We start from the raw sequence: 20,634 nt of genomic DNA on the forward strand, positions 1-20,634 counted from the left end.
TGCAGATTTTTTTTTTGGGGTGGTTTGTTTGTTGTTTTAATTGTTTTTACTTACATGTTTTCCTTTTCTCAAGAGGCTTTTTCTCTTATCAGGCCACGATTGTAAATAAGAATTTTGTTCTTAATCCATTTAGCCTGGCTAAATAAAGGTTAAGTAATTTTTTTTTTTAAGTTGCTGCGCCGCTTGTGTTCAATTGGTCGCGTCAAAGGTACCACAACATAGATGCTAGTTAGCTTTAGCATGAAGCTAGCATAACGAAAACTAAATACTATAAATCTCTTTTTCTTTTTAATTTGGCAACTTTTCGTGGCAATAAACAGGTTGAAGCCTCTTTTTTGAACAGTTGTTGACTATTTACCAAACTGTTGTTCATTGTGAAGTGAGACAAAAGAAGTAGCAACCCTCAGATGGAAAGAATAGAATATCAAAATGGCTAATAATAAATGCATCTAGAATGAATAGAAACAATTACTGTCAAGTAATATAAAATAAAACAATCTACATGACATGAAGTACTTTAGTTCAAGAGATGTTTCATTTCATATTGAGCTAGCTGAATGAAGCGTTTTTTGTTTTTTTTTTCCCTCCAAATGTTGTTTCCGTGATGGGCTTGTATAAGACCTCCATTGACTGCCTTCCTGGTATTGTGGTTATGGACAGTTTTGCAAAAAACGATTTGTTTTGTGAGGAAGTTGGGTCTTGTGTGTTGCTGCAACATGTTGCTGTCGCCTCTTCGCTCCGTGACGCCATGATTCATTCTTGCCGGGAACATTTCCTTTTGGTTGCGCTTCTGCCCTGATTTTCCGCCAGCCCTACTTTGTCATCCCGTCCGTCCTCCCAATTTTTGGTGTTGTCATGTTTACAGTTTCCTGCCACTTTGAGCGCACATTGCTAGGCAGGCGCCGTGCGGTGCGCGCTGGTGGCTAAGCTTGGCCAGAGTCGAGGCGGAGGTGGAAAATGGAGACAAAACTCTCATTGTGCGCGTCACCCCGCTGACTCCGCCCCTTCCAGCTACAGTCATGGGAGCTACTTTTGGAGCGTCGAGTTGGGTTTTGTGTTCCACAGTTTGAAACTTAGCCGGATACAAATTTGGACAGGCACCGTCATGTAGTATATGAAAATGAAAACAGAATGAAACTGATTTTCGAAAGTGCAATAACATCGAACGCGTTTGCGTTTTGACGTGTGTCTTCGAAGGGGCGTGGCCTAGTCAGTCACCTTATGAGCTCCGGCTCCCATCTTTTTCGTGACTTCTCCTTGCAAGTGTTTGCATTTTGTATGCATGTTTGACTGCCCTATTCAATAAACAGATGGAAGTGCGTCGGCACGCATTTGAATCTCAACGTTGGCTCTCAACATCTAGCAAGAAAAATAACAGAGTGAGCGGCGGCGATGGCTCGTAATCTGCGGCCGGTGCCTGGCGTGTGAGCGTGGGAGCTTTTCCTTTTTCCATCTGGGCCCCCTCCCTTCATCCCGCCTTGATAAAGAAGGCCTTGTGTGAGGAAGGGAGGAGAAGCTCACACGGCTGCGAGCGGAGGGCAGAGGTCCAAAGCGTATTTGTCCAACGTGAAGCGGTTCCTCTCCTTGTTCTCCAAGGAGGCCTCACCACTTTGAGGTCTTCGGACTCTTCTGGATTGCCTGAGGGCTTCGTTGTTGCGACCAGATGTTTTTCTTCCGAACGGCTAATGGCCCGGGGTTATAGCGCCACCACAAGCCGACTCGTTGTAGCGTTTTGAAGGTTTCAGGGACTAGAGTCATCAGGACTCGGTGAAAAACTCAGGAATTGACTTCCTCAAGACAAAATGGTGAGAGACTTGGAGGTTAAGAATTGAGACTTTTCCGGTCAGAATTTTCTTAGGCCTTGTCTACACGTAGCCCGGGTTTTTTAACAACCGTATATCCCCCCCCCCTCCGCCTGCGTTGGAATACACATAAAAAAAAACCGCATCCACACGTAACCTCAGAAGTGCGTTTCAAACGCACGCCTAGCCTCTAGGCGGCAGTAGTTAGCAAAATACTGTCCATTCGTAAGAACTTTGACGTCACTTCTACGAAACCAGAAACACGGCGCCAAACTCGTTCGGGAGAACCGACAAGAGGTAAGAATTGCTTTTAAACCTTTCACCGAGAAGCAGGGGTTGGTTGCGGACAAATAAGTTCGCAAAAAGCGCATCGAGAATCCATGTTGACTCACATGAAAACACAAGTCTCGCAATGACGTCAAAGCATCGTTGTCGCACGGTGACGACGCAAATCTTCAGGTGTAACCATCCACAGCAAAACGCGGATCAGGAGATATACGGAGATATCCGCAAATCTCCACTGCGGCCGGAGATTTGCGTTTTCACTGAAAAAACTCCGGGGACGTGTGGATGGTAGGGCTAACCGCAGGCTTATAGCCGGCGTTTTCAAAACCCCCGGCTACGTATACATCGTGGCCACTCAAGATTCCATCCCTGCACTCTGCTGCTTGGTCACCACTGCCGAGCGGAGGAGGTGGGGTGACAAAAGGAGGGTTGCAAGGCTGAGGGGTCGGCGGGGGGTCCGAGGAGCCTCCAGAACTCTTTTGTCCCGGAGGGGGCGGCGACATACAGCTGCGCCTTGTGGCAACTTGATGGCTCTTTTTAGTTGGTTAGCAGCGTGTGCGCGTGGGCCCACGCAATGAACTCGTTCTAGTTTTGTTCTAATTTATAGCCTACTTTCTAATCCATTGATACTTACAAGTTGAATTCACTCGCCCGATTTTTAACTCGAGGCATCGTATCTGAAACCATCTTTACATTGAATGAATAAAGATAGCATTAATACTTTACAGCCGCTCTCCCGACAAATTGTTGTAGCGTGTATTTTAAAGAGGAAAAATAGTATGAAAACATTCAGGAATGTCACAACACAATTAAATATTGTTAACATTAACTCATTCACTGCCATTGACGGATTTTCTCGTCTTATCACAGCCATTTAATCCCAGGAATTTATTTATATTTTTTTCAATTTCTTTCTAACGTTAGGGTAAAAGAGTGTCTGAAAATGTCTGGCAGTGAGTGATTTAAAAAAAAAAAAAAAAATTCAGCAGTTTTGGTCACACTTTTCATCAACTGAATGGCCACTGTGCTGCTCCTTCTGGTGTGCCCGCCTTGGGGGTAGTACAAGACAGTCAGGCGGACATACAGTTCATTGAGACATCCCAACTCCTCTCAGCTCATCAGTACGGCACTACTATTAGTCATTTTACACAGAGGACATAGGATAAATGACCGAGTAACTGTTATTTTGTCTGTCTACATGTGTCGCTGCACCGCTGAATCCTCGAAAACAAATCACGTGTGTGCACTTGCAGAGCTTCTGTCTTTTTTTCCATATGCGCGAAGACACACACACAGACTGTTGACAGACTTTCACCAAGCGCGAATCTGTCATTTTCTCAGCATCGACCTCGCACTAATGTAAGGTTTCACTTGCAGGCTTTTCGTGCGTAGGCACCGCCTTACACGCACTTAAACGCACGCACACACATCTGCACTTTATGCTCGTTTGAGTGTGTTAATGCTATCTGCCTGAGCACACAAAGTCACACTCACCAGACTGGCGGTGATTGTTTGTGATGAAAGAGCCTCTTGTTAAATACAGTTAGCTATGTGTGTGCGCGCGTGCATGCGCGCGTGCATCAGGTGATTGTCGAGTGCTGACAGATTGTGGCCAACGTGGGATTTTCCTGATTTTTCCAGGGCACAATCATGGGCAGTGAGACGCACACACACACCCACACACACACAAATGAAGTGAATTTACCACTTGGACTTAAAAAAAAAAAAAGGGTGTGTCTGACCTGTGTCTGTGTAGACGGTAGAATGTGCACAGAGAGTCTATTCTTCTGTGTCTCGCGTTCTCAAATGCAGAAAGTGACCTCACCCTGTCTGGATGCACGCACACGCATTGTGGAGGAATGTGAGTTTGTGCGGGCCGTCTGAAGATGCGCCACAAAGCAAGGAAAGGTTGCCATGGCGACAGTCACCTTCCAAGCGAGCGCGTCAGGATAACTTTTTCCCGTGTGTGTGTGTGTGTGTGGTCCAGATCGAGGAGGGTGGGAAGGCGGCCCGCTGCGAGAAGCTGAAAGTGGGCGACGAGCTGATTAACATCAACGGCTCGTCGCTCTACGGCAGCCGACAGGAGGCGCTCATCCTCATCAAGGGCTCGTACAGGATCCTCAAGCTCGCCGTCAGGAGGTAAAATTGTCCCGTACCACTTTTGCAACACCAGCGAGCCATGAATCAGCGTTACAGTGTTTGTTCTTTCCTCCGCAATTAAAGGGGTAGCTCGGTTTTCGCGTGCCCCACTTTGACAAAGATTTGCTTTTTGACAATTTTTTTGGAAGTTTTGTGAGTGAAGCTTCAGTCATTCACTGCTTTGCTGCAGTATCAAACTTTTGCTAGTGAACTATTGCATGGTAATAGAGACCAACTTGCATTGGCTTCAATTTCAATATGGTAATTAAAATTAAAATTGGTGATTAATTCTCACTTATCCATTTTATTAGTCATCTATATTTTTATTGTTTTCTGTGTGTTAGACTCTCATTATTCTCTATAAAATTGACGTTTTTGCTCAGATTTTTTGCTGTCGGGAACAGATAAATTGGCTTCACATGATTTCCTATTGTAAATTTTGCTTTGGTTTCCGTACAGTTTGGTTTTTGTCTGACTTGAATCCGCTTCAATTCTGCTCTGAGTTGGAGCAGATTCATGCTGAAAGCTAAATTATTAGAAAATTGAATTGAATTGAATTACAAAAATAAAGAGAATTTTTTTGTTTACTGAAATCAATTGGACCAATTTTTAACATCATTTATTAGTCATCTGTCCATTTTTAAAAATGTAGCGAATCCATTTAATAAATGTCTACATTTTCATTACTCATTCAATTCAATAAGTAATTAGAATTTGATTATAAATGACAAAATATGCAAATGTGTTGTTTTTAACCAAAAAGAATTATATATATTAAATCCTAAATGACGCATGACTGTGTTGTCCCATGTTGGCTTGGAGCACCAAAGTTTTCCCAGCCCTGCTTTTTTGTTCCTTTTTCGGGAATAGAAGAGCCATTTCAAAGCTGCTCAATTCAAGTGAGTTTACAGGAGCCACGCACAAATTTTGGGATTTTTACTGCATGATGTCAATGTGGGGAAGCCAAGCTCTTTTTTTTTTGCAGGAGGCTCAGAAATGTTTTTTTTTTCAATATTCTGGTTGCGTTATAAAAATGTATGTTTTTTGGGTTGTTGTTTTGGACTTTTTGTGTCCGTGTGTTTCTGGGGCTGATGCTGATCAGATGGCAGATGGATTCTTGAATGTTCTGCCGGACACTTGGTTCATCACTCCTAAGCAACGTGTTCCCACCACGCATCCTGGTTTCCCGACAGAAAGAGGGGCCATACGGGAGGCGTGCGGGCTAAATATGGGAAACCACGGGAATTTCATGTGCCGGCCAGAAACTCGGGTAGATGGCGGTTTATGTTTGGGTCCATTTTGAATTGGATTTCAGCACGGATGTTGTTTTTTTTTTTTTTTTTTTTTTTTTTTTTTTTTTTAAATGTGAGCTTAAGCCAGCGAGGCTTCAAAAATGCAAAGCTGAAAGCTGCCGTCTTTGTTCATGTTCTCTCACTTCTTGGGCTTCATCCCCACATGATTGTGCTCACTTGAACCTTTTCGCTTGTTTCCAACGGTCCTCGTCATTCATTTGTGGATGGGAACGATTGTCAGGAAGCTTTTGTCGCCTTCACCTGGAAATGTTCCCCCCGCTGTCCTTCCTGTTTTCAGAGACCCACCGCAAGTGGACATTCCTCCGCTTGCGCGCAATTTCCTCTTCTTCCCAAAGTCGTATCCTGTCCAACTTTGGACGTTTGAAAGAAGGAGAACAAGATGTTTGTTAGCAGTGGTGGAAAGTAGTACAAATATTTTATTTGAGTATACTATTCAGGCTTTTTTTTTTTTTTTTTTTTTTTACTACATAGTATTTGTTTCTCTGATAACTTTTACTTTTACTCCATCCGTTTGACAAAAGATCTGTGTACTTTGCGCTCATAACATCTTGTGGACTTTTCGAGCAGATCGTGACCCAGGGAGCATTAACAACAATGACGCAACTGATTTGGAGAAGCAAGCTATTCCCCCAGCCATGACCTCATTGAAGAGAATTGGTGTCGGCTACACAAATGCTTGGTGGCAAACGTGTTTTGATATCTTGTGGTAGCCTAAAATCAAGAGCAGCTTGTACAAGTATTGTATTCAGTTGTTATCATTTAGTAATCTAGCATTTTTTTGTTGCTCAGTAGAAAATGTGAGCAAAGCTATGTAGTAGGAATACGAGCTGATGCTAGCTAGTGCTTTTTTTTTTTTTTTGACTTGGACATTTACGTTGCACATTTAAAAAAATACTCTGTACTTTTGTGTTTAAACTAAAGTACGGGAGGCCATTCAATACCTCTACTATTCGTTGATGGAGTAGGAAGTGGAGCGGACCATAAGGGGAAGCCTGGAGGGTGCGGCGGCACAAAGGTGGAGTTGTCGGGGAGGGGACATCAATCAGTGTATTATTCGTTCGGAAGTTACGATCATGTTGTCATTTGTTTTCCTTCATTCACCTTTTAGGCTCTGGTCAAAAATACAAATTTGATCATGTGTCACAGGATTGAGTTTTTTTTCAGCCACTTAGTTGGAAATGAAGCACAGTTGCAGCTGGTTGGTCCTCGCAAAACAATCACCTGGCTTGTGTTGCGCCGCCGCGCCGATCTTGCTGACCGGTGCTTATCGGTTGTTAGCAGACGCTGGGTCAGAGCTCCACAAAGGCTTTTGCTGGCTCACAGGCATGCATAGGATTGTTTGGGAGTTTGACTGTAGACTGATGGATGGGCACACACACACACACACACACACGCACGCGCGCGCGCACACACAGATCCCGTTGTATAGATGCAGTGCCACCGGCTCTCTGGGGACCACTGCGGGACCGACGTCTGCGGTGCCAAGAAGCTTGCAACACAATAGTCTGACCCCCACCGCTGCTTCCCCAAACCAACAATACACATTCTTGGGATTCCTCAAGACCTCTTGCTCTCTCTCTCTCTCTCGCTCTCTCTCGGTCACTTCGCCCTCAAAACAAAGAGAATTACACGTGTATTCTTTTTGCCTGAGGTGTGCTAGCTTAATGCTAATGTTAACATCTAAAACAGCATAGATCATTATTAACATCTGTGTGGTGGTGTGATAACCCTTAAAGCTGATATTTAAGCACAACCAGTGCCACAACACATGTAGGCAGACAATGTAACAGCACTCAGAAACCTTTTTACCTCAGAAATGGTGACTTTTCAGGAGAGCCCCAAAATGGCAAGTTTGTTCAACCATTAGCATTGCATCGTGAAAGCGAGCAAGCCATTTTCAACACTTTAGATTGGACAATAATGTGTAAAAGTAACACCCACGCGTGTGGACTGAACAATAGTACCGATTTTTGAAAAAATACGAAATTCACCAAAATGTGACTTACGAGCTTTTGGCCCGACGCCAGCGATATTCTTCTCTGAAGAACGACTGATCTTACTGCTGACGAGTTATGTCTCTGTCTGTCTTATACTGCTACCAGGTGGCATGTGTGCTTGTTTTTTTGTTGTTGTTGTTACCATATGTTTAGAAGGCTGTTTTCTCTTTAAAAAAACACATTACAATTTTGTTGTTGTTTTTTGGGGGAAGCTTGAATGGATTAGTGGCATTTCCATTCATTTCAATAGGGAAAGGTGATTTGAGATACGGGCGTTTTGAGTTGCAAGCAAAGCCATGGAACAAAATCAAGTTGTATCTCAAGGCACCACTCTATTTGTTCCATGAAATTGTGTTAGTCTGTTCCCAAGAATCTACATTTGCTTGCATTTCTCTTGGCTACACTGCTTCCATTTTGATTTTGATTATTTATTTTTTTTGTCCAGTCAGATTTCATCCCGGATGTGTTGCCATGCCAATGTAATCTACCGTAGTTCTTTCCCATGTAATGTAAATTACATTAGTAATAGTTTTTTTTTTTTTTAACCAATCATCTCATCATTCCCTTTAGGCGTAATGGGTGACCTGTGCCCAAAGTATGTGATGATAAGCCACAGGGCGCACCGATTGCACACATACACAGACACACACACAGACACACACAACGAGAGCCGTAAAGCAAACAAATAGGTCCCGATGCCACACAATGGTAGCAAGGGGAGGAGGTGAGCTTGTTTGGGCTTTCTCACATTAGCCCTTTGAAGGCAACGTGCGGAATGTCAGGAATCTGACAAGCAACACGCATGTACGTAACACACACGTCCTTATGGAGTCTGCCCAGGAAATCGTTTTGAGGCCATTAGTGGCCTCAAGTCGTTTAGCTGTAGTTAAACGGACACGCCGCAACACTACGGACGCACGCATCCACAAGTTCCGCAACTGATAAATTATACATAATGAGAAAATGCGGGAGATCAGTGAAGCGGTTCGGGGAATCCCCCATAATGCTAAAGCCAATAAAAACAGAATTAGCTTGCCTGCACCGAAACGCCACATGATTTGAAAAAAAAGTTCCAGTGGTACAAATCAAAGGAGAAAAAAAAGTTGTCAACTTTATCGGAAGAATGATGAGTAGTTCAAGCAATTTTTAAGGCAACTTTTTGCTTGAACTTGCAAGCGCAGACTTGCGATGCAAGCGCTGTAAACTCAATGTGAGTCACTTCACAAGAAGCGTCACTTTGGCTTCTAAAACATTAAAACTTTATTGGATGTTATCAGAGGCACTTTAAATGACCTCCCTTCCGAAGACCAGTTCGAGAACCACTCCAGAAGTTCTTTCTGATGACCGGCTCGTTATTTTTTGGTCTCATTTGCCTCGAAGCGACCGTTCACCTTCGGAGCTCTTCTTTCACCACATCTTGTTTTTGGAACGGGAAAAAAAGCCCCCCCTCGTCTGTCACCTTTACTCAAAGCCACCTAGGAGGAAGTACCTCTGCATTTTCCTCCCCATCGAACAATAACATTTCGGAACCCTTTGCTATTATTTTAGCGGCGGTGCCGCACTTTATCTGCCCTCCACAAACTTCCTCTTGGACTGACTCACGCATCCTGCATGCAAGGGAGGCATCCAAAGGTGGGAGAGAGAGAGGGGAGGAGGGGGGAGACGGGTGGGTGTGGGGGGGTGGGGGGTGAGTGAGAAAAAGTCACATTTTGCTCTCCAGCAAGAAGAAGAGAGGCGAAGGATGGAGAGGGGACGTGACGATCCACACCAGGGCTTTCCCGCCTAGCCCGGAGCCGTCGGCGACTCGGGGCTCCTCGCAAGGGAGCCTTTTTTGCGACCCCCCTCTGGCGGTCAGAGCTCCCGCTCGCGCCGGGCCGGGTCCAGTGGAAGGAGGAGCTTGATCCCAGAATCCGGGATCTCAGAGGCTTCATTGTTTGGACGTGGAGAGCGAACGCGTTGAACTTGACATTTGCCTTTTGGATGCTTCTGCTCGTCACTCTGGTGGGTTTCCGCGTCAACTTGATCAAGTTTCTATTTTGTGAGCGCCAGAAGCTCTTATCGTCTACGTCTGGCCGCTTATCTTTTTTGTCTGGCATTGGCGGGCGAATGTAATGTGTACCGAGACCGTGCGCGCGCGCGTATGTGTGTGTGTGTGTGTGTGTGACTCGGATTATGCGCCTTGACCTTTGCGTTATCGCTCAGCTGTTGCCATGAAGTGGGACATTCCAGCAGATCCTTTCTCAATCGGACTCTTCTCTTTTGACTTGCGTCGTCATTTTGACTCTGTAGTCCCGCCGTGGATTCGGTATCGGCCTCTTGTGAATTCGAAGCACTTTCGGGAACCTCCACAAAAGTCTTTTCCACAAGGTTTCATTGGGATGAGGCGAAAAGCTCAGAGGACAGCGAGCGTGCATTCGTTGCGGCCTCCTCGCGCAGCCGCGGCCAGAATGTTCCAGAAGCCAATTCTTCATTTAGGTATCACTTTGTTCCAATTGTCAGCGGGCGAGGCGATACTTGGTGTGGTATAGGCGATACTTTGCGCTTGTTTATTTCCTGCTTGAGTGCTTTGTTCCAGACATGCCAGGATGACGGTGTTTATCTCGGAAATGTTTCTGCTTTGCCCCCGAAACAATCAGAAAGCCTTTCCTTTCCTTTCTTTTCCCTCATGGTGCCCACATCCGGCCTTCGATCTTTATTTTATTTTCAAGGGCGGGGGTCATGATGTATTTTCTTGTCCTAACAAGCAGAAACATGAATATTTAAAGTTTGGCGTCATGTTCGATTTTGGCTCTGTTAGGTGATGTACGTCGTATGTGTTCAGGTTTACATGCGTGGGGCGGGCTGCCCTTCGGAGGGCATGGTGCGATACCCAGGCAAAAGGGGGCATGTGTGACCCCAATGAACAGGCTAAAGTGCAATTACACCTCCACTACAGTAGGTGGCAGTAGCGCTCTCATTGTCAGAGTACTATACGCGCTTTGTATTATTATTTTTTTTTGCACCGACCATGCGCGCACACACAGAGCAGGAGATATGGTGTGCAGTGAGCAAATTCTTAAGAGACACAAAAAAAAAAAATCTAGAAAAGTCTTTAAGACGGCTGAAAAGAAAGGCAGAGAGAGATTAAAAGACAATGTTAATATAGTTATTTGTTGTTGTAATTTGATGTGTATTTAGTTATTTAGTTATTTTCTTTAGTGTTAATAATGATAGTGTTATGCAGATGTGTACTTTTTATCGACAAATCATACTAGCTAGAGTCGCGGCGAGAGTTGATAGGTGTGAATGTGTTCTTCTCCCTAAGTAAAAAAAAATAATTGAGAAACACTGTATATAGTGTACAAAATATTAGGCGGGTGAAATGCGCTACAGTATGAACATAGTGGTGAACTTCATTTGACAAATGGTTTGACTTTTCGGTACTTTTTGCTAACTTGCTGTTCCCAAATAAGAAGCTGAACATCAAAATTCACAGCACGTGTTTCGATCCTTGAAAATGATAGAGGATGTCCTTTTTTAAAAACAATTTTTTATGCCTTTCGGTGAATCTCGCAGTCTTGTCTCGCTTGTAAACTGCTGATGACAACTTGTGACACTCGAGCTACTGTTGATCACTTGTTGAGCGTTGGCTTGTTCTCATGATGTCAAAATGTAAACAGCGTGACCAAGAGGACTCTTTAAGTACCATTTCCAATTGCACCATGAAATCCAGTGGTCCACTCATGGGTCAATGTTCAGCTACTTGTTTGAGAGCAGCAAGTTGTACCGTATAAAAACGAGTGAAACATTTTAAGTTCCTCTGTAAAGTTTGAATAAATTGAAGATTCTCTGCGAAATATTTGCCCCCAAATCGTGAACGTTTTGTGACTACGTACGCGCCACCGAGCATTCACCTCTGCCCGCTTGTCTGTGCAGGCGCAGCATCCCACGCATCAGGCCTCCCTCCTGGCTTCCGACCGAACTGCCCCCTCCTCCCCCGCCCCCCCCGCCCAGCCTACCTCTCCCGGCCGACTCCCCCCCGTTACCCCCGCCTCCCGCTCCACCTGCCATGCAGCTCCACCCCTGCGCCTGCACGCTAACATGGAATACGAGTGACAACAGGTGAGCCGACGCGTCTTCCGATCGCTCGCGTTCAATCGTTAACGCATCACCGATATCGCAGGTTTTGAAGCGATGGTTATTTATGGGACGGAATTTTGAGTCGTGTGCCTTCAGTGTAGCACCAACAGGCCTGTTAAACTCATTTTAATGAAGAGGCCCAAATTTGATCTCAAGTGGCCCCCGGCCAGTATCTATGTGGCCCAATAAGCTATAAATAATGAATTTTTGGGTGCAAATAATTACAAGCACATTCTGAAAATATTCCCATTTCTTATTATATTATTGCAGAGTAATCGAAATCTCTTAGAAATGAGCACACATTTTTTTTCCATCGACTCCTGTGTAACAGTCAAATTTCAGAATGTCATTCAAGTGGCCTCCAAAATTATAATCAACAGTTAATTTTGTGAAAAGCTACAATTTGTGTTCCGTCCTCGGGACCAGATTGGACCGGTTCTTTCCCGCGGACCCTCTGCTTGACGCCCTGGTTTAGAATTACCGTGACATATCCGCAAATCCGATGAACCGGAGTTCACTGTCGTGTTCTGTTGGATCGCTGCCTCGTTTAGTACTTTGCCCGCAGTCAAACTCGCTAGCATACGGTTGACATCATCGTGTTTTAATCCCACGCAGGAAGAAGGCCCTTGTTCTATTTATAACCCTCTATGTCAACACTTCAGTCTGATAACCAATCAGATCCACCAGTGAGCTGTTCTCTGTCTGTCTGTGGGCTAAGCAATGGCCTTTCATTTGTTTTGCGTTCAATTGTTCCACCGGGGCTGCTTTGGAGCGGCGGGGGGGGACCTTGGTGCGTAATCATTCCATCCAAAGCGCGTTGACATCTCAAACGACAACGTCGGGAACGTCCGCTTGGAAGGGTTCATGTTTGGACAGTCCGGACGGCCGATGTGGTGAATCACGAGTACGTTGCTCGTTGAACAAGCCAACGACTATAAATAGTCTCGAATGATCAGGGTTTCTCAAACGTCCAAGGACCCCTTACCCGGGAGACTTTTTCCAAGGACCCCTTCAGAATCCTACCGGCAATTACGGGAAAGTACCACCTGTACCTCGAAATGTCATTGGAATGAAACATTTAGGAGAAAAACAGTCGTAATGTTACAGTGGGAATGTTAGATTTATGCGATGATGCATCGCAATCGAATCCGAGCTTTTGATTGGCTGAAGGCAAAGGAAGGGAGGAGTCATTGGTTTTACAAGTCTTTGTTCGCACCCGGGGCCGTTTATAAATGAATAATTATTTTGCAAATCCCCAAGCCATAGCTCGCAGACCACCGGGGGTCCAGGTACCCCTTTTTCAGAACCGCTCGTCTCGTCCATATCCTCCAGCTAACCCGTTTTCCAAGTTGACTCATTCGTTGTTGTATATTAGTGTGCTGTCACGTAGGCGTTTTTGTCTTATGATCTTATGGAGATGAAATGGTTGGCCCTTCAAAGGAAATGGGAACTTTACTTACAATACAAAAAATAGCCTTTGTCTTAGACAGGAATCACTGATATCATGCACCTCTTTTAGACTCCAGTCTTTCATGCGCTTAACATGGCAAGAAGCGTGTGTGTGTGTGTGTGTGTGTGTGTTCCTTTGCCTGATCTCATCCACACAGGCGCGTAACCGCGCACAAAGGCATGTGACTCCCAGAACAAGTGGACAAAGAGAGGAAGAGGTCCAATAAACGCTGCTTGTGTGGGACCCTTTTTTCTTTTTCTTTCTTTTTTTTTTTTTTGTCCCCTCCACACAACCCGAACGCTTGAAATGTGTTCGGTGCCGCTGCGTCTGTGCCAACAGGCTGGCTCGCATGTTCCGCGCCGCGCCTCATTGGCCGGGAGTGTCTGTCATTTCCTGTCCTGCTCCTGTCTCATTTCCTCTCTTCCTCCCGCTGACATCCAGGTCAAATCTATACAGCGGCCGGGCCCTTCCTTCTCATTTACCGAATGCGGCTGTGTTATCGCAGCGCTTTGTGCATGCAATTTCTGAGTGCCCCAGTAGAAATGTGTTCGAGAGGTCAAACTAATGAAAGACGTTTTTTGGTCTCGCTATATGGTCTTTTCGCGAACCGTATAATGGAGGATGAGTTCTTTTGTCAGCGCTGTCCGGTATAGAGAAGAACCATGTGCAGGAATGGATATCATTTTCTCTAAATCCCTTCTCCGTCTGCTTGCAGTGACTTGCCCATGCAGTGGGGCCAGCTGTGCAGACCGTACTCGTCCACCGATCGCAGCAGTTCCCTGGGCTCCATGGAGAGCTTGGACACAGCCACACCCATCACGCAGCCTTACTCCGACTCGCACAATTCGCCCGTGGACCCGGCACTCTTCAATAGCCAGAGAGACTCGGCCTACAGCTCCTTCTCCGCCGGCTCCAACATGTCCGACTACGCCGCGGTGCCGCTCAGGCCGGCTGACGCGTGCCCCGTGGACAGTTTCCTCCAAAGCCTGGGGCCGGCACGTCGGAGATCCGCCACCGCCGACGGAAATGTATCCGGCGAGGCCCGGGAGGAGGCACAACGGGTTGGCTGCAGGTTCGGGTCGTTGACCAGGCCCAGGCAGAGGCCTGTGGAGGTCAAGCCGAGACCATCCTCCTGTTCTTACGAGGAGGACAGGAGGGTGGAAGACTTTGACCTCGTAAGGAATGGAGAATGCCGAATAGAAGCACAGACCAATCCTACTCAGTCTCCCAACAGTAGGGACAGTTTCGAGAGTTGCCCTAATCTCCCCAATAAACGTTGTGCTTCCGCTCCGAGCGATATTTCCTATGAGGAAAACGTGCCTTCTCCCACCAATGTACCGGGAACTCATAACGGCTTCCTCAAAGTAGAAGAAGGCAGCCAAACTGGACATTTAGAATGCTTCCACAGCCTACGTCAAAAGGACGGATGTCCTTGTGATATGAGAGACTGCGCGGACACAAGCACACATCAGCTCTCGCTGGCCTCTGCCGGACCTGCATTATTAACTTTACATGCCTCATTGGAGGGTCGTGCGCAGTCTCAAATCAGTCACTCCGCTTCTACGGGTCTTCGCTGGCAAAAGGATCTCGATAAGGCACAACTTCAATGTTTACAGTTTAATAGCAACAATTCCTCGCCAGAACCTTACAGTCAGCCGTATCCCTCCGATCCTTCTCGCGGCCACTGGGCTCCGGCATCTCCAGGCCCAGTGGAGAGCCAAGAACCGTCAAACAGACATTGCCTGGAGCCGCCAAACAAATGGGGCGAAAGCTGCTGCTCCACCCCTGAATCTGTGTTCTTGGAGGATGGAATGGGAGTCATTCAGCGTCAGCACCCTTGGGGCCGCTCTGTGAGCGTGCCTGAGGACACAGCCGGTCCGTCGACACAGGGCAGGCCGGGTCCTGACCAAATACTCAGAGGAGATTTTGAGCCTCTTAGTGCGGCCGCAAGCGTCGACACTTTACTGGAGGCGCAAAGGGCAGACGAGAGAAGTGAAAACAAATTCAAGGACAAGCTCGCCGTCGACCCCTCGGCGAAAAAGACAAACTCGTCGAGGAACCATCGGCGGAACCGGCGCCGTAGCGAGCGCTTTGCCACCAATCTCCGAAATGAGATCCAGCGGAAGAAGGCTCAACTCCAGAGGAGCGGTGGCCCGGGAGGATTGCTCTCTTGCGGCGAAACGGTCCAGGAAGAGGATGGTGCAGACCTTCATGAGGAGTCTGAAGACCAGGACACTCAAGTCAAAGAAAGAAAAGTTGTACTGGCTTCGGCTCGTGCTTCCGCCGACCGGACCGGCGCACCGGAGGAGAAATTAATCGCCACAATCCCCAAAAACTGTGACAATTCGCCATGCACGACTACAGCTGTTCAAATTGTGGACACGGGTGTTCCGAATTTTGCCGTTGGCGTCCGAGTTGTGGAGGAGCCAGCTCCTGCAGGCAAAGCTCGCCGCTGGCGTTGGACTCCCGAGCACAAGCTCCAACCAGAACCAGAACCCAACAGACCGTATGGCGTCATTGGCGAGAGTGTGTTAGGAGTCACCCAGTCAAGGCACGGCGTTTGCGCCTTCACCTCCACCTCCGCACCCTCGTGTGGTCGCTCTGCTTCCTGTTCTCGAATGGAGGACTCTGACATCCTTCCATTTGCGGATAGGATGAAGTTTTTCGAGGAGACAAGCAAGTCCGTGGCTGGATCCAAGGTGTCTGGACTCTCCAGTCGCAAGACCCGGGAAGGGGAGCAGAGTCCGTACGCGAACCAACGGAGGTACTCCTATCAGGGGGGGTTTCAACAAGAAAAGCCCCCGCTTCCAAACACAGCGGAAGACCGGACGCCATCGGTATGCACCGGCCGAGACAGACAAAAGGAGGAGGAGAGCGAACAGATGAGAGAATGGCAGGAGGGTGCGAGGGAAAGAAAGAGGGACAACATGTTGCGAGAAACAGAGATGCGGCAGGAGAAGGAAAGACAGGACAGGGAAGTGGAAAGAGACAGGCTCGTGGAGACGGAGCGACGGGAAAGGGTGAGACTACGGGAACGCGAGATGGAGCTTGAGTCAGAGAGGGCGAAAGAGAAGGAACGTCTCCAAAAAGAACAAGAAGAAGAGGCGCGAAGGGAAAAGAACGAGTTTTACGGTAGTTCTTTGACGAAAGACAGTAACCGCGGAGAAAACCTCCATCCTAGCCACGGCAGCCAAATCCCGGAATCTGCATTCTACCCGGTCAAAGAAGCTACGCAGCCGACATTGTACCGGGGCCTCACAGCAAGGAGCAACACACCAACGCAAGTAAGTGTTGGTGGGCTTTGTGTGGGCGTTGCCAGGTTGTCTTTCAGCAGGAGTTGTGGAATCCGCATCAGTTTTACAGACCAAGCGAAGCAACTGATGGGTGAAACAGTTGAGGTTGGAGACGCGTTGAAAAACAACCGTGCATGTTTATGTTCAAACCCGTCTGTATTTCATCCAAATCGAAACCGATTGGGGGGAAAACAAAAACATTGCAAGTGATGATTGGGCTCTCTTGGAGGGGTCCCCTTTGAACTCCTGTGAGACGTTTATTCTCAGATGTTTTGTTTCCAAAAAAATATATATCTTTCTAGTACTTAAAGTATAAATCAACCCAAACATATTTTTTTCAAGAATATCTTCCCAGCAGGCCCACTAGTTGAAACTTTCTGATTAATAATTGCGTTTGTGGAATATGAGTTAAGCAAAAAAAAACCCCTTTTTAGCCATCTCAGCGGGCGGCCATTTTGTCACTTCTGTCAACTGAAAATTACATCACAACTGCCCAGGGCTCAGGTAATGACCGATCACGGCTCAGCTTCAGAAAACAGGTCAGCCGTGATTGGTCGGTACCTGAGCAGTTGTGATGTAATTTTCTGTCGATAGAAGTGAGAAAATGGCCGCCCCTAGAGATGGCTGAAAACGGGTGAATTAACTCTTATTCCACAAACGCAATATTTATCAGAATGCCTTGTTTCAACTAGTGGAACATATTCTTGAAAAAAATACATTTGGGTCGACTTCCACTTTAACAATAGTTGGATTCTTTTGTATTGTGATTATCTGTAAATGTCCTTGCAGTTTCCTGCCCGGCAACATGAAACAAGCAAACTGAACAGGCAGTACAGCCTGACAGAGAGGTGAGACACTTCCTTTATGCATTCACGAACCTTTCTGCAAATATACGCTCACGTCATCTTTGATTGATTGTTCCCAAGGGAATTCCAGGAGAATTTGGGCGGGTGGTCGGGGTTGTTTAAGGGTAGGCAGGAAATCCCACTCTGTCATGCTCGGCTGTCGTCGGGCTGGAATGAGCTTCAAGTGTGGAAAGCAAAGCAATCATCCATACTTAAAATGTAACCCGGTGGCTGGATGGACAATTTTTGCTTATTAGAACATGCATGAGTAAAATCGTTCTGGATTCAACTTTTAACTCAATGTACTTGTCTTTTTCCCATTAGTATTGATCAAAACCCAATACGTCTGTTTGCTCATTTGCTAGCGATTAGCAATATTAGCGTCACGCGACGGAGATGCTAACTTGTGCATGTCTCGTTTTATGTTCATAAAGTCAGCCAATCTAACACACGACGGGCTGCCAACTGTACTGCTTTATTAAACTTCTCTATATCAACTACTGCATCTCACATAGAACAACAGAACATAGCACTCATCCGTAATATGAGCCAATCACTATTGTGTGCACTTCAGGGACCACTCGGAAAACATAAACTCAAAGATTACAGTACAGTGCATTAAATATCGTACCGGTCCGCGGCCCGGTAGTTGGGGACCCCTGCTCTGGCGTGCACAATTCTCCAAATAAGAGACAAGGTGTGCTTGCTTCAAGTTGTTTATTTGTCACTCCCAGTTGAAGTTTACTTTCAAATTGACACACGAAACACACTTTAAACATTGTATGTAACCTTAAATGTTCAACAAAACGATATCATTTCATCAAACAAAAGTCATCTAACATCATGCTAACATATAAATAATAAGTGATTATACACCTTCAAGAACCGGCTGATGTTGGTCCATATCAATGATGCGTTTTTGTTTTTGTTTTGGGGGGGGTGCTCCATGGTCGTTGCCTGGGGCCGACATGGGCTCTAGAAAATGAACTGCAGGATAGCAGGATACTTTGACTTTTGTGTGCTGCATGCGCAGTTGAACCTTCTGAGACATGACCCCAATTTGTTATTGTTTTAAGCTTTTTGTCTCTTCACAAAACAGAGACTACACCGGCTGGAGACGGGAGTCCCGGCCTCCCGACGGCCTCGGTCTGCATCATCAGCCTTCGCACCAGGCGTCGTGGATCCCAGCGCAGGTGGTCGGCGACAGAAAGGACTGCAACGGACACACATCAGCGCCCCTCTCGCGACGGGGGCGCACCATGTCCGAAAATGATCTCCACATCGACACCGGTCGGCGCTGGTCACCGTCGCATTCCGCCACCACCGGCCAGACGCTGAGCGAAGTGGAGGAACGGGCAGACGTAGAGCTGACCCGGAAGAAAAAAAACCCTCCCCCGAGGCCACCGCCACCCAAGTGGGAGCAGTTCCACCGCAGGCGATCGTCCCACCACACGCTGTTCTTCTCTTCTTCGGCTGTCCCTCCGCAACATCCCCGCACGGCCCCCCCCTCGGTGGAGCAGCACCCTTCCGCTCATTCAACCTCGGAGCCGTCCAGGCAGAGGTCGTACAGCCTCCCGCCGCAGAGGCAGGAAGCGGTGGAGAGCTGCCCGCGCTGCAGCTGCCGCCAGGACGGGACTCAAGAACCCGCCTTGGGCCACGTCCCGCTCGACCGCCATCAGTTTCCCGAGCGATCCTTTTCCATCGCCCCGCCCAGTCCCATGTTCTCCAGGCGGGCCTTCAGGCCTGTGGTCCCGTCATACTGCACCGACCGGCACGAGAGGGAGATGGCGGCCCCGCCAGCGCCTCAGAGCAGGTCAGCTAAAATACTTCTGCTCATCCATTTATTGATCCGGGACTGCTGCACTGGTTACCTGACATATAGAGCAGTGATTTTTCTTTGGTGGCGGGCACTGAGATTCCTCTCACGTAAATGGTACGTGGCCACGGTGCGGCCCCTTCTCAAGGTTTCTTATTTTTCCTCAGATGTTTTTTTTTTTTTTTTTTAGTTTTTCCTTGCCCTCCTGTTGGGTTAGGATCAGGGGATGTTGTTAATATTTGCCAATTGTGGACTTGTGAAGCGAGAGTCTTTTGTGATTAAAACGCCCAGGGGTTTTTACAACTTTTTTTGCAACAACTATTGAACGACAACTCTGGGTGATATTTGACAAACAACTCTGCTGGCTACAAGTAGATGACTTTAATTTGTAAATTGGCCATTCCCTGGCAAAATAGCAGGTGATATGGCGGGGTGACATCGTCAAATGTAAAGCATAAGTAGTCAAATGACCGCCTTCTGGGCTATATAAATGAATTTGACATAACTTGAGAAAGGTTGAGAAACACTGATATAGACAAATATGCGCACGAATCAACCTAACATAGCAGACGTGCTAGCTACATGCTCTACTCTCTGAATAAGTCAATTGTGTTGTATTTTTTTGTGATTGTTTTCATCCTGTCTGTCTCTCCAGTGACTCGGACAGCAGCTTTTGTCAAATGTGGAATCCTCACAAGTCGCCATCCGGACCTGGAGCTGAGTGGACAAAAGCTCCGCCTCCCAGGATTCAAAGCGCCAACGCGCTTCCGCCAGCCCTGGCAAATGGACACCTTGGTGGTGTTTTACTTCCCGAATCGCTCTCTGTGCTGGACGAGCAGCAGCAGCAGCAGCGGATGTGTATGCGCACAAACGTCCAGAGTGTTGAGCCACCAAAGGTCCTGGAAACCGGAACAGAGTCGGAGACAACCCTCAGCCCGAGTCCCACGCACAGCCTGGAGACAGAACTGGATGTCCCTTTAGAAACGGACATTGACGACTTCCAGGATGATGACGGACTTCCTGTGGAGGAGGAGGCGCTCACCAGCGAGCTTCCTTGCTTCGCATTGCCAGCCACTGTCCTGGAGACGGACATCGACACTTTACCTGAGCGGCGGGCCGAACCGGCGGGCGGCGTCCCGGCGGAGTGCAGCTCCGTGGAGGAGGAGCCGGAAAGCAGCGGGGAGGGGCTGAGCTTGGACGAGCTCTTCCCCCACAGCGGTGAGGGAGAGTCGGGCACGGAGAGCTGGAGGGGTGCCTTCCACAACCCCGAGCACAACACTGACAGCTTGGACAGGTAACAAGAGTAGATTTTGGCTTGACTCCCAATTGGTGAAAACGAATTTTTGTAATACCCTTCAACGGCCTCCTCCCCTTTCAGGCAGTCGGGCGCGAGCTCCAGCTGCTCTTCTTATTACAGCACGTCGGCAGCCAAGGCTCAGCTCTTGTCCCAGATGAAGGACTTGACCGACAAAGAACGAGAAGAGGACGACGAACTTACCTACAAGGTGAGCTACCTCGCCGTCTCCTCCCCTCTCCCGACTGCCTGTTCTAGCTGTTTTTTTATTTATTTATTTT

The 20,634-nt window shown here is 47.3% G+C and overlaps 1 protein-coding gene across 2 annotated transcripts in view; it reads left to right on the plus strand.

Annotated features, from left to right (window-relative positions):
- shroom4 (shroom family member 4) overlaps window positions 1–20,634 on the plus strand; it is a 28,558-nt gene that overhangs the window by 5,511 nt on the left and 2,413 nt on the right. Inside the window, exons 3-9 of one of the 2 annotated variants that reach the window (XM_086014769.1) lie at window positions 4,075–4,226; window positions 11,452–11,637; window positions 13,821–16,389; window positions 17,188–17,246; window positions 18,343–19,056; window positions 19,715–20,353; window positions 20,438–20,564. In XM_086014769.1, coding sequence (XP_085870895.1) covers window positions 4,075–4,226; window positions 11,452–11,637; window positions 13,821–16,389; window positions 17,188–17,246; window positions 18,343–19,056; window positions 19,715–20,353; window positions 20,438–20,564 — 4,446 coding nt within the window. Of the gene's footprint in view, window positions 1–4,074; window positions 4,227–9,279; window positions 9,538–11,451; window positions 11,638–13,820; window positions 16,390–17,187; window positions 17,247–18,342; window positions 19,057–19,714; window positions 20,354–20,437; window positions 20,565–20,634 lie in introns of those variants that run through there. The other variant, XM_086014778.1, reaches the window with a different exon arrangement.

The sequence above is a fragment of the Filicampus tigris genome, chromosome 2 (genome assembly GCF_054856515.1).
Source record: "Filicampus tigris isolate MCC_2025a chromosome 2, RoL_Ftig_1.0, whole genome shotgun sequence".
Lineage (NCBI taxonomy): Eukaryota > Metazoa > Chordata > Actinopteri > Syngnathiformes > Syngnathidae > Filicampus > Filicampus tigris.